General features: G+C 36.4%; 1 protein-coding gene across 7 annotated transcripts in view; it reads left to right on the forward strand.

Annotated features, from left to right (window-relative positions):
- LCORL (ligand dependent nuclear receptor corepressor like) overlaps positions 1–13,609 on the forward strand; it is an 80,585-nt gene that overhangs the window by 40,199 nt on the left and 26,777 nt on the right. For 5 of the 7 annotated variants that reach the window (XM_082051300.1, XM_082051295.1, XM_082051297.1 and 2 more), the window contains exons 5-6: positions 5,047–5,301; positions 12,685–12,775. In XM_082051300.1, the coding sequence (XP_081907426.1) occupies positions 5,047–5,301; positions 12,685–12,775 (346 nt within the window). The remainder of the gene's footprint in view (positions 1–5,046; positions 5,302–12,684; positions 12,776–13,609) is intronic. The other 2 variants (XM_082051301.1, XM_082051302.1) reach the window with 1 other exon arrangement.

Genomic DNA, 13,609 nt, shown 5'->3' on the forward strand with positions numbered 1-13,609 from the left:
GTGAAAAGGGGAGAGCTGGAGTGAATACAGGAAACACGTTGATTTAAAAAAAAGCAGCTATTCTCAGTTCTGCTACTCACACAACAGGACTATAAGGTATAAGAGGGGTTGTGATTCCTTGCTGATTTCCACTGCCTTTTGGTATTGTATCAGAAATTAAGTCACTATTTTGACTTGTTAATGAAAAAATACTGGTTTTCAATAAATAGAATATTATTGCGGAGCACTGTTTAGGGAGCTTTTAACTCCTTGTCCATCGTCCTGCCAAATACACGTCAGTCTCAACTAGCAGTCCTTAAATCAGTCATTCCTTTGTGCATTGCGCTCATATGATCACACATAGTGTTAATGTACAGAATAGTTAAGAATATGGATTTGAATAGTTACAAGGTTGTGCATTACATAAACTGTGAAAGTCTTAATCCTAAATCTGAGCTGTGAATTAAAATAAATCATTGCAATTAGTCGTAATTACACACTTCTTTACTACTGACTTCTCTTGCATTCTGACTATAATCTTGACAATCACAAGCAGGAATATCAGATTTTATCATACAAATGTGTTGTTTAGCCTTCTCTTACCCTAATAATATCAGGTATAGAGTGATCTGAGAGAAACTAGAGAACCTTTTACTCCAAATCCTTAGAGACTGTTCTGCTGGGTTTGAAGCAGGATGTAAGTACATGATCTATGAAATAAATACAGCTGCCTTCTGTTGTAAATCAACTATATGCAAAACAGAAGTTTCAACAGATGTAAGTGTATAGATTTAAAACTTTGTAAGTAGCTATAATCATGACTCTTAATAAAATGACTTGGAATAGAAACATTTTAATCATACATAGTATATCTGGTGCCATCTGCTGATAATAATTAATAAATATTTGCTAGTGATACTGACCTCAGAGACCTAATACTTTTCTTACCCCAAAATATATTAAATTGCATTTAAAAATATTACATGACCAATTTCCCATATGTAGTGAAACTTTACCACTGTGAACTTAACGTTACAGGTCTCTACGTGTTTTCATTGCATACTTGTACAATAATACAGACTTACAGCCATTGAATGTAAGTAATTAGACTTCATAAGTGCGTGTACCCTATTCTGATCACTCCAGATATTGATAAAACATTATGTAAAAGTATATTTTCTTTCAAAAATCTGCAGCATGTAAAAAGAAAATCACATATGAAACTGTATCACTTTTTCTTCTTTCCTTTGAATATCTAACATGTCTCTCATTTTTCTTCTATATCATTTAGAGAGCTGTGGGAAATTTTTTCTAACTTCAAAATACTCTAAATTACTACTTCTTCATAATACAAGTTATGTGTCCGCAACTTCATTTGCCATTAAGAAGCAAAGCAGCATTAATAACAATGGATCAAGAGCAGCTTTCCAGTACTGAGAAGATGGGGTCAGACTCTTTACAGTGGTGCATAGCAGGACAATGCAAGATGACAGACACATTGAAATGAGATATTCTCTTTTATGTAAGGAAAAATGAGGACAGGCAAGCAGTGTAACAGGCTACCCAGAGAGGTGGTGTGGTCTCTATCCATGAAAGCATTCAGCACTTAACTGGATAAAACTCAGAGCAACCTGATTAGATCTCATAGTTGACCCTGCTTTGAGCAGACGCTTTTACTAGAGACCGTCCAAGGTCCTTCCAGTATGAATTACAATTTAATGACTTACACAGTAGAACAGTCAGTACTGAAGATGTGATAGTGACACTATTTGCATTTGTGGCTGTTAGGGTTAGACTAACTGTGGTCTAGCCCTGTGGACTGAATATGCATTAGCAGCAACAGCACTGCAGGTAAACCCCTGGAGCACATCTTCCAGATTATATTATCTGAGATACCTTCTCTTTTTTCTCCTGTAGTATTACTTTTTAGAGTAAGTTAATGTAAAATGTGTAAGCTGCCAGTAGCTGTAGCAGTTGAATATGTGAGGAATTTTGCTTTTATTCTTCTATAGGGAAAAAAAAATAATACTAAAGAAAATATTACAAGAGAAAAAAAAAAAATCCTTTATTTCACCTAGGTCAAAAGATTACTTTGGTCCTAATAGAATAGTGGACTTTTCCTGCAAGTGTCTCAAAACAATTCATGCTTGGTATTACCGGTGTGAAGAGTCTAAAATTGAATAAAAAGGTGATAGAAACTTGGCAGTTTGGAAGTTTTGTTTTGCGGTTTTACAACAATTGATGCTGGGGATAGTGATTAATAAGCAGAAATGTATTTCAGGCTATTGTGTTTTCCACCTAATGATAGGTATTCCCTGTGCTCTGTGATCTCTTGCTTTTTAAGGTACAGATCATACCAGGATGTAAAATAACTCTTAAATAACTTTCTTGTTTGCACTGTTTACAACCTGTTCTCCAAAAATCATCTTGCTAGGAGATTTTTCTTGGGTGCATGCAACAGACTAAGTTCTCTATATAAGCAGAATTGTTCCAGACCAGGTATATGGTAGACTGTTCAGTGTTAAAGATGTTTTGTTTTGTATATTTCATTTTGTATGAGTTTCTTAATTACTGGCTGTCAGATTTTTGTTTGCTTACAATTGGGCTTGTGTGCTTGTGTTTGTTTGGTTTTTGGGCTTTGTCTTTTTTTTTTTTTTTTGAAGCTAAGCTGTTGATATTGTCTAGAGCTACGATTCTTCTGTTACGCAGACGCATACTTTTGTTGCTAAATAATTCAGTTTTTCAATTCCACCTCTTAAATTTCCTCGTTCTTTTGCTGTTTTTGCATATACATTAGCATTTTTAAACCTGTTGCCTTACTACTTCAGTATATTTTGTTGAATTTTTTTCTTTCCTTCTAAGTCTGTCTCTAGGGTGAAAAATATTCCAGTTTTACATTTATTGGATTCATTATTTGGGAATCAGGAAATACCAGTAAACAAAGAATACCTGTGCCTGGGTGTTACATGATAGGGAGAGATCTTTTTCCTTGTGGGTGTCTTCCATCATTCAGAATTCCACCTCATATTTCTCCTCCAGAAACTCCTGTCAATTTTTGAAATTCTGGTAGAGATCTGGTTTGAAAGATTGTCAGAAAATACAGCTTCAACCATAAGCAGACTTGTTTTGTTATGCCTTGCATAACATCTCTTGAAGCCAAGGTGTCTAGCATGTACTTAGTCTTGGAAACTGTTTGAGCTTCACCTTACTCATAAAGCATTAGTGAAGGGCCAATCAAAAGGTATTGTCAAGAAGCATCTGAACAGTCAGCTGTCCTCTCGTGTGCTTTAGGCAGCAGGTCACACACATGCATGTTTGTAATTCCTTGCGACACTGGTGAAAATGAATTCTCAAAATTGAATGTTTTGAATAAACCTGAAACAACAAAAAAGGCATCTTCTAGCTATTCATCGTAAACTTGAGCAGCATTCTTTGATCTGTCTCCGTAGTCATTCTTTTGCTAATAGACCAATGGAGCTTCGTTGGCATAAAAAGCTTGAGCAAATATGCTGTGTGATCCTCCAAACTACCTATAAGGAAATTTACACTTTGCATGCAAACATCTATCCAGTCCAGTCCTTTCAGTTTCTCCACTTCCATGAAAACAAAACTCAATTTATCATCTGTCTTACCTGTTTCAGACTAATTTAAGTATCCCAGTAACTGCCACCATGTCCTTTGGTGTTTCTTTTAGGCAGTCAAGGCAGACCTAAAAGCTAATTATTCTATATCACATTCACACTTTTAAATCTTTAAATCTCTGTACCCTCTTGATGAAATCTGTTCCCCTTGTTCCCTATGAATTCAAGGATGGGCAGTGGTTAAAAAGCGTTGAAAGGGATATTTTTGTTTTCTGTCTGTGTAGAGTTGAAGGAAAGGAGAAGGGGTGGGATAGCGCAATGAGTAGTACAACTGCCGCTTTAAGGAACCACAGAGATCTTTGAGTATGGGCAATTGCGCTTGTCTTGGGAGAAGTAGTATTGCAGGCATCAGTGCAGTATTGCATTGAGTAACACACTTACTTTAAGTGATTTTCTTAATTACATTGTCATTTGTGCTCAGTTACATATCTTTATTTTGTTGGTCTTTCTTGTACTTCTATTTATATTAAGATTATTTTTTCAGTGATTCAGAACTGCAGCTTGTTAATAAGAGGTTTAACTTTTCTCTAGCTGACAGATAATATGCAAATAAAGTCATAGGCATCTCACGTTTGATTCATTTAATGTGTTTTTTAAAATGAAATGCTTCTATTATTGCGACTGTTACATATACAAACAAAAAAATAGGGTATTTACAATTTAGAACAGGAGATAAAGCTTTTTCTCCCAAATGTTTTCATTGGTAGCACTTTGACAATGTCCTGGCAATCTCTGTAGAATCCTGTAAGATTTTACAATTAAAATTTACAACTTTATTTTTAAATTCAATTGCTTGTATTGCTACAATTTGTATGGGACATTTCAAGTAGTGTCATATTAGTTTTGACATTACGATCCTGAATCTACAATGGAGATTATAATCTAATATGTAGGTGAAACAAATCTTTTTTTTAAGATCAGCTCCTCAAAAGTCCAACTGTTCTGTTACGAAAAGATTAATCTATAGAACTGCATTGTAAAATTAATTATTTTTTATAGTTGTTCTTTGAAAGTAACTTCTTTATGTATTAATTCATAGCTTTAATGTTCACTGTTTTTATTCAAAATTCTTTTATTTTCAAAACAAAATGAGTAGTCTGCAACTGAAAAGTCTACGTATTTACTGACAATAAATACAAATTCTGACTCCCATACTTGCGCTATTTATCAACCACATCGTTTGACTAGCATGCCATGACTGAAGAATAAGGTAAAAACTACTGGTGCACACTAAGCATGTTCTTTGAAGTGACCTCCAGTGAGGAATGCTTGTAAGAAAAACTGACATCTGAATTAATGTGTTCATTACACATCTACTTATTATACATATTTATTGTGCTTATAGGAAGTACTTATTTAAAGAAAAATAATTAAGTTTTTTTTAATACATCTGTTGCTTGTGTTGTTGTTGTTTTTTTATTCCTAGATCTTCCTCAGAACTGTGATCCTAACATTCCCCTAGTTGCTCAGGAATTAATGAAAAAAATGATCCGTCAGTTTGCGATTGAGTACATTTCAAAAAGTAGCAAAATTCAAGAGAACAGAAATGGTTCATCGTTTGAACCAAGTCTGATATGTAAAAGCATCCAAATGAACCAAACAGAAAACTCCCTTCAGGAAGAACAGGATAGCCCTCTAGACCTCACTGTGAATCGAACTCAAGAACAGAATACTCAGCAAGGTAACCTTCTACATCTGCTTATCTGTTTTATTGTAATTTGTTACCTTATTACATCTTATTCCCTTAAAAAGTGTGTCTATGTCAAATATGTATGCTTGTCTTTCCAAAGTAGTAATGGGTATACAGGAAAAAAAAAAAAAGTGATTAAAATAAGGTTGAAGGATAATTGGTATTGCATCAATTTAACACTAAGAAAACTCATACATTTTCCTTTAAACACCAGAAAAATGGTGTAAGAGTGGTAAAAGCAAAACACATTGTTTCTAAAAGCGTTTTTCATATTGTGAACCAGCAGATAAGTATTCTCATTTCTGAGTGCCTGCGTTAAATAAGTGACATCAGAATTTCTCAGGTTTAGAATACTCAGTTTAGGCGAGCTCACCTGTGGCTGTCACAGGTAACAGTGGTTCAAGATTTTGTTGAAGACATGGCTGTTGAGAAGCTGCCTGAGAAAAGAGAGAACAATACTGGAATTTCAGGGGACAAAGGTCCTTCTGTCTGTGTCAGCCTTAGACACCATGATTCTTTAAATATAGCCTGGAAAGAGAAGATTAATTTGTGAGGAAATGTCCATACTCCATCTCTTAATCATTATAGATCAGTGCAACTTTCTTAATTGAGAGTACAGCTAGAGAAAGAAAAATACAGTCTGTCTCGCTGTCATTTACGAAAAGGAAATAGTTTATTTGCTGGAATATTGCTATCCAAAACTGATAACAACATAATCACAAGAGTGTTTTGGACTTTGAACTTGATTTGGATTAGCAGCAACTTTATGGAAGGGTTGTGACTGTCATGTGCAACTTGAAAGTAGTGGCGAAAGCAGCTTTTGTCTTTTACGGATACGAGGGTCTACGTTAATCTAATAATATTGCAAACCAAAGGGAAAACTTTACCTGTGTGTCACATAACATACTAAAAAAGGTAGAACTGCACAATTAAGAGGTTTTGTTTGGTTGGTTGGTTGGTTTGGTTTGGGGTTTTTGTTTGTTTTTGGTTGGTTGGTTGGTTTGGTTTTTTGTGTGCGGTTTTTTTGGTTGTTGTTTTTAATGTACGTGAGTCAGAATGAAAGCATATTTTGTGTGTGTGTACTTAACAATACAGTCTTTAATTAGATGGCACATCCTCTGAGGGGAAGAGGGAAGGGAATTCTGACATGGATTTACCTTGCTAAGCATACCTATTCTAGATTAAATTTTAAGCATACCTTCTCTTTGACAGCAGAAACATTAAGAAATTGTGGAACTCCTGCTTTTCTGTCTGGTTAGCAGAAACCAGTTCATGCCTGGGTTTAACTAATACCTTGTGCAGATCAAGATATTTCCTGAGAAAATATCTGTTGTGCTTTGACATACCTCTGCTATGGAAAAATTAGTTTTTAGAGATTTATAATTGGCCAAGTTAAAGCACATTTCTTTTGAGGTGTAATAAAAAGTACTTTCCTCATACCAGCACTACAGCCTGTCGCTTACTTTAACATCTGGTTATAAAGAATAACTAGTTTAAAATGTCCAGGAGGGAACAAAGTTCCCCAAGACAGGTTCTGGTCCTCACTGAGGCCAAATAAATCTTTGAGGAATGAAGAAGAAGGCAGAGGATGAATGGGGCAGGGACAGGAAGAAAGTTCTGCTGCCACCCTCAGCTGTTTGAAAATCTATTCATCTTGTGTCCAGAAAAAAACTTGAAGTATAGAGAGATTGAGGTACTTCAGTCTTCTTTTTTTTAATATTGTTTGAATGGTTCTTATAATTAGGGTAAACAGCAAGTTTAGAAATGTATGTCTTCAGCAAAATATCTGGGGCTAAAGTAGTGGCTCAGCACATGTAGTTTACTATGTAAAACTTCTATACTGTGTAAGATATTGTAGTTTCTCAGAACTTATGCTGCCATGTTTGCTGAGTGCTTTGCAGATGTTAAAGATACTAGTCGTGCTGTGAAGTTGTAAGAGCTACTGAAATGAGAGGAAGTATTGAAACAAGACTGTAGCTGGAGAAAGGTTTTGAGCCATCTTAGCTTCTCCTCCAGGGTAGTTGTAGCGTGCTTCCCATTTCCCACAAACATACCAATTTTGAGCTATTTTAGCTCTCCACTGTAGTGGCAGCAACACAAGCAAATAAGATCAAGATAGAAAACTCAGTCTGCTCTCATTTACTTTGTGTTCTAGGTGCAGTGATGCATTAAAATTCCTTTCAATTAGCTGTTGTCAAGAACTATGTATTTATTATTCTACCTACTGCTCACTTGTCCTAAAAAAAGCTTGGATATATTGAAGAGTTACATGCTTACAGTATGGAATTGTGAAATTTTTTAATGGAGTTATTTTTAAAAATACATATTATTATGTGTCTAACATAGTATACTACTTCTGACTGGAGACTTGTCAAAGCTATACCATGGTTTCCTTCTTAGTAGTGTCTTTTAATTGCCGTGCAACTCTTTATTATTTGCTATTTGCAATTCCTGTTGCATATTCCAAATGAAGTGGCAGTAACAGAGCACGAATTTCGAATTTGTACATTGCTTTAGGTCCTCAAAATTGAAGCTTTTTTAACTTAAGTACTGTTAAGCAGATGATGGCCTAAATATAAATACTTCAGGTTTGTTTTCTGTTTAGGCAGGTGCTTTGTATTTACAGTAGTTGCTTTAAAGTGAGTTATCTAAATAGTACACCAGATAGTCTTGTTCCTTTACTATGGCAGTGGTTCTTGAACTTGAGAGGAAAGTGTAAGCTTCATTTTGTAAATCAGTAGAAGCAAATTTTTTTGCAGAGAGCAGGTTCAAGCTGAGTGCTAGCTCAATACTGAAAAAAGATTCAGCCACTGAAGGTGGCTGGATAATCTTAAGAAAGCTTCTTACTTTCTTCTAGTATCTGCAGGCCATCTCTGAAGTACTGCCAAAATATTCAGGTCTGATAGTTCCAGACCTAATAGCTCACTGTACTGGGTTTCCATGGCAAGGTTTCAGTAGCTGGGGAGGGCTGCAGGGGAGGCATCTATGAGAAGAGGTCAGGGGCTGCCCTGTGCTAGGCACAGCCAGCTCTGTAACGGACCCACCACAGGCCAAGCTGGAGCACATCAGTGAGGTTTGTGGTGCCTCTGTGAAAACATACTTAAGAAATAGCAAAAATGCTGGGCAGGTGGAGGAGTGAGAAACAGCAAGGACGAACAACAAGGGCAGAGAAGGAGAGGAGGAGGCACTTCAGGCACCAGAGCAGGTTGTGGAAGAGACCACTCTGGAGCAGACATTCACCCTGCCACCCGTGGACCCTGCAGATATTCACCCTGCAGCCACATTGGACCAGTTGGATATTTCTTGAAGGAACTGCAGCCTGTGGAGGACCAACAATGGAGCAGGGGAGAAGTGCAAGGAGGGAGGAGCTGTAGAGAGGAATTATAGTGACTAACCCCAATTCCCAATCCTGCCTGTGCCACCTGGGGATGAGGATGGGGAGAGAGGTGGAGGAGATGGGAGTGAAGTTGAGCATGGGAAAACTTGGGGTGGGGATGTGCCTTTAATTTTTGTGGTTTTATCATTATCCAAATCTATTTTAATTGACAATAAATTAATTTTCCCCAACTCTGCATTGCCTGTGATGGTAACTACTAATTGGTCTCCCTGTATTTATCTTGATGACTGTTTGCATCTTTTACTCCCTGCCCTGTGTTGAGGAAGGGAATGAGAGACAGGCTATGTTGAGGGTTCAAATACTGGCCAAGGTCAGTCCATTGCACCCCTGGTACCGAATCATTCAGTACTGAGTATTCAAGCACTGGCATCCAGATATGTCCAGCTGGCCTGTGACTGATGGCAGAGTCCCAAATTATGTTCTGCTTTCTTCTACAGGTGGCAGTGTGGTAACTTAGCAGAGTGCTTTCATTCCTGTGCCCCTGGCTAGTAACTAATTAGGCAGTTACTTTGTTTGCATAGGCAGCAGCACAGAAAATAGCCAGCAGAAGGCATCATCAGGAAAGGTAATGAAGATAGACACTGTCCTTTTGTTACTACTGAAAACCTTATTGAGGTTCATCATGGTGTGATGGATAAGGAAGAGTTATTATTTACTAAATCTCACAATATTAGAACTAAGCGGGACTCACTGAAATGTGTTGGAATGGAAAAGCAGATAAGGGGCAGTTTTTGCACAGCAGCTTGTGACAGGAAGTTGAGACAGTGTCACTGTGGTCAAAGAGCCTTGAACACACTCCTGGCTATCAGAACCAAGGCCAGAAACTGAAGCTAGAGTAGTCAGGGATGCACCTCTGAGATCCCTCATCTAGTGACAGCAGCTGCTGGAAGAGCAGTAGAAGAATGAGCCTTAGGTAGTGGCCAGGCTGATGTGCTCTCCAACACTAGAAGCGAGTTTTTCCTGCACTTGGAGACCGAGGACTGGGTAGAGTAAGTTGTCTGACCTAGTAGGGCAGTTCATGATAGCTAGTGAGAGGTTTCCTGAAACCCAGAAAAAAAACACAGGTTTGCTAGAATTGGTACAGAAGTACAAACTGTAGGAACTCAAGGGTGACCCGTACAGTTTGTGTTACTTCCCCCCACCTCCCAGTTTCTCTTACATCACTAATTTGGAGGATTTCCAAGTGATCGTGGTCCTGATTGTTTTGAAAATCTTGGAGTTGCTGCACCTGATGAGCTGGTGCTGAGAAGCAAAGGCCAGAGGTTGAACCATTTCTTTGAACATCAAAATAATTTAATTTGCACAGAAATAACTTCATTAGAAGACTGTAAGCAGCAGACCTGAAAAACTTCTAGTATTTTTTTTCTGTATTATGCAGTGTGTTACGCAGTATTGTTCATGAAGACGGTCATCTTAGTAGTCATGGCTTCAGCTAAAGCATGAAAGTAATCCCATGTCTGTTACTAAAACCAACTTAGAGTGGTTTTCTGTTCCTGATGTCATTCAGTTTGTGTCCAGAATTCTTGCTTAAATACCTGCTTGGGTAGCTTTTCATTATTTCTTAAAGCTTTACAACAAATGGCTCTCACTTTCCTACCAATTGTAAGTGCTTCTTTGTTGTAATAATAATAATAATAATTGATATTACTACAAAGCAGGAAGATCTACCAAAGCTGGAGGTACTCTGTATTTTTAATTAATCTCTTTGATTTATCAGCCCTTTCTGCATCAATTTGGAGGGTTTTGCGTTGTTTGGTTTTTAATTTGAATGAAATCACTGATTAAAAGCCTCGTCTAGGGTGACTTTACCTGGTATTTTGTATGTATATAAAATTTCTTGCCTGGTTCTCTTTCACTGTTCTTACTGAGGATCATCTTCCCATGAAGCACTGTCTTCAGGGAAGTGTCATGTACTTCATTAATACATTTGCTGTGTTGGAGGAACCAACTTTCTTGAACCTGAAATGATTCTTTGGTTCTGCTTACCCTCTAAGAGGCCCAACACCAATCTTAATTATTTGTTTCAGGACCCTGCATTTTCCATACTGTGTTCTTTTTAGTCATTTTTTCAGCTTACTGATGGCCTTGTGTTGCCAAAGCCGATCAGGAAAGATTGGAAATGAAAATTATTTTGGTTAGATTTCATTATGGAATCTTGTAAGAGTATTTGGGTTGGTTGGTTTGTTTGTTTGTTTGTTTTTTCTTAAAAATCTAGCTTCATTTTTTTGTAGATTGGATATAGAGAGCTGATGAGTTGTGAGCTTTGAAGTAGTTTTTTCTCCAGTGACTTTGTCCAGTGGTCTCTTCTAAACTTGTGAAAGGGAGCACACAAATACTTAAGAGAGGGAGATGTGCTTTGTATGATTGACAGAACACAACAGATGAAATCTGTCTGTTGCACAGGCCTCAGGAACATTGTGAGCTTACATATTTGGGACACTTCACAGCTGGGCAGGCCAGATCATCTCTGTAAAATATTCCTGTAGTGGTTTTAATTGGCTTTTCCTTCTGGAATAACACTGCATGAGAAAGGTTGACTAGCATTAACTAGTCCTTCCTTTAATATTCCTAGGATTACAGAAGACTTTGAAAGTAATGTCTTCAGGATAAAAGGAGCATTTTTGACACGTGGCATATTTATAAATATTTTTTCACCTTATGTTGCTACTTTTTCTCTATTTACTCTTCTTCAAATAATACAAAATAGTTGGGGGAAAACAGTCCAAAATAATTAAAAACAGTCCAAACCAAATAGCTGGATTTGATTATTACACCAAACTCTTTATTTCTTTACAGTATTGGTATAAAGGGGAGTTACCTAACAATTTTTCTGACTTCTTATTAAAGTGTTAGCATTTGGACTATTCAGCCAGTACTTCGTGTCTGCATCTGAGACTGTGGGGAAATATGTAGAGTTAATTGATGTAACATGAAAATGACACTAATGTAAAAAGGGCTACCATAGGATTGCTTGTAGAGTTGAATATTGAGCTACATTTTGAAACTCAAAATTGGATTCGCAGAGCTCAAGTACACAAAAACAGCCCAAGTTTGAAACAGAGAACCAAGGAAGAAAGGTATGAAATTAAATATGTTTAGGGGATTTATCTATAATTTAAATGTGATTTTCTTTTAAAATCAAAAACTTAAACTAGGAGTATTTCAGGTGCTAATTAGTTTCTTTAATTTTCAGTATTTTCAAATATTGATTTTAAAAGTACATGGTTTTTGGTTTCAATATTTACCTATAAATCTTGAATTTAAAATTTTCCAGTGACTTAACAGAATGGACTCCCACCCCAGTTTAGGTCTTTCCATTTCTCTAGTTTAATTATTACATGTGTGTGGGGGCAGCAGGCGGAGTGTATATGAACAAACTCTTAGAATCTTTAATGACATAGACCTCAAATGCTTAAAACTGTTGGGCTCTAGCTGTTTTCACAGTTACTGGGGTGCTGCTTTCTTATCCAGTAACCCGGCCTGGTCTCATAGGTGACCCTGCTCTGAGCAGGAGGTTGCTGTAGAGACCTCCTGAGATCTCCAGTAGCCTGAATTATCCTGTAAGCCTGTGAGTTAGCTATGTCAATTTTAACCTCAGTATCAGGCTTGTTTGTTTACAGTATGAAAATACGAATATATGAATAATAATAAAAAGTGCATTGCTTTGGTTGCCTTTAAAGTAAAGAGTGCAATATATATGCATACTTGATTTTTAGGAAAGCAGTCACGTGTTTGTGTTTAAGACAAATTTTTCTTTTAAACTTTGTTTCTGATTTTTTTTCTTAATTCTAAAATCTTTTGTTACAAACCAAATATATAAAACCATTTGCTGACAGCTGACATTGTTGAAACAATAAGATGTCAGAGATTTTACAAGTTACTGCTTTAGAATTGTGCCATAGGTACAAACATTTGCTAACAAAATTTCTGAGATAATCCCTAAACAGCTGCTATCATCCACTACTCATTCTTTGCAGGGGATGGAGTGCTAGATCTCTCTACAAAGAAAAGCGCAAGGTTGGAAGAACCAAAATATGATCCGTTGTGTTCTGAAAACTCAGTGTCTGGGTAAGCAACGTTTAGGACTCTCTTCGGCTTCTGTCAAAGACAATACAGGTTTCTCTTCTCTGAAGTCAGGCTTTATGTTCATGACATATTTGTATATACTGACACACACGTGGTTCCTATTTTGCTTTCAAAAGAATTTTTGTCACTCATAAGTGTGTGTCTATGTATATATTATATGTTTCATTTGTCTTTTTCCTTTTCTTTCTGTTTAAAGAAAAGTTATCAGAACAATCACCAAACTTTAGTTCATGTTACTAAAAAATGAACTGAAAATTGATTCCATAACACATTAAAAGTAATAGGATAGTAGAATAAAATGTAAATATATTCTTTCAGAGTCTATTTAGGAAACTCCAATTTTGGACAAAAATTACAATGTTAAATATTTAGATTTAAAATATTCTTCAACTAACATGAACAAGTTAAATGACTATTATCTATACTATTCCTTAATATGAGAGAAAGTAAGTGCGCGCGAGAGAGAGAGCTCTTAATCATCATACTTACATCATGGTTTTGACTATGGTGTGTGGTGGCAAATGGTTAATTTCTTTATTCAGCAAGAAAAATGTTATTGCATCTGCTGAAAGCTACCACAAAACTAGTGAAACGCATTGTTTTGTTGGATTTTGTTATGATCTTGGCATCTTCCCATCCACTAGCCATAGCAAGACCCTTTTTGTCACCTGTATGTTTTACCAAATAACTTATTACAAATAGGACTACAGTAGCAGTATTTGTTAAATGATGTAAAATTGCATTTTATTAGTTTGCTGATATAAAGAAGTTTTAAAATGAAAATGACTTTGTAATTAGAGAGTTGTAAATAGTGAC

Source organism: Streptopelia decaocto, assembly GCF_964273445.1.
Source record: "Streptopelia decaocto genome assembly, chromosome: 4".
NCBI lineage: Eukaryota > Metazoa > Chordata > Aves > Columbiformes > Columbidae > Streptopelia > Streptopelia decaocto.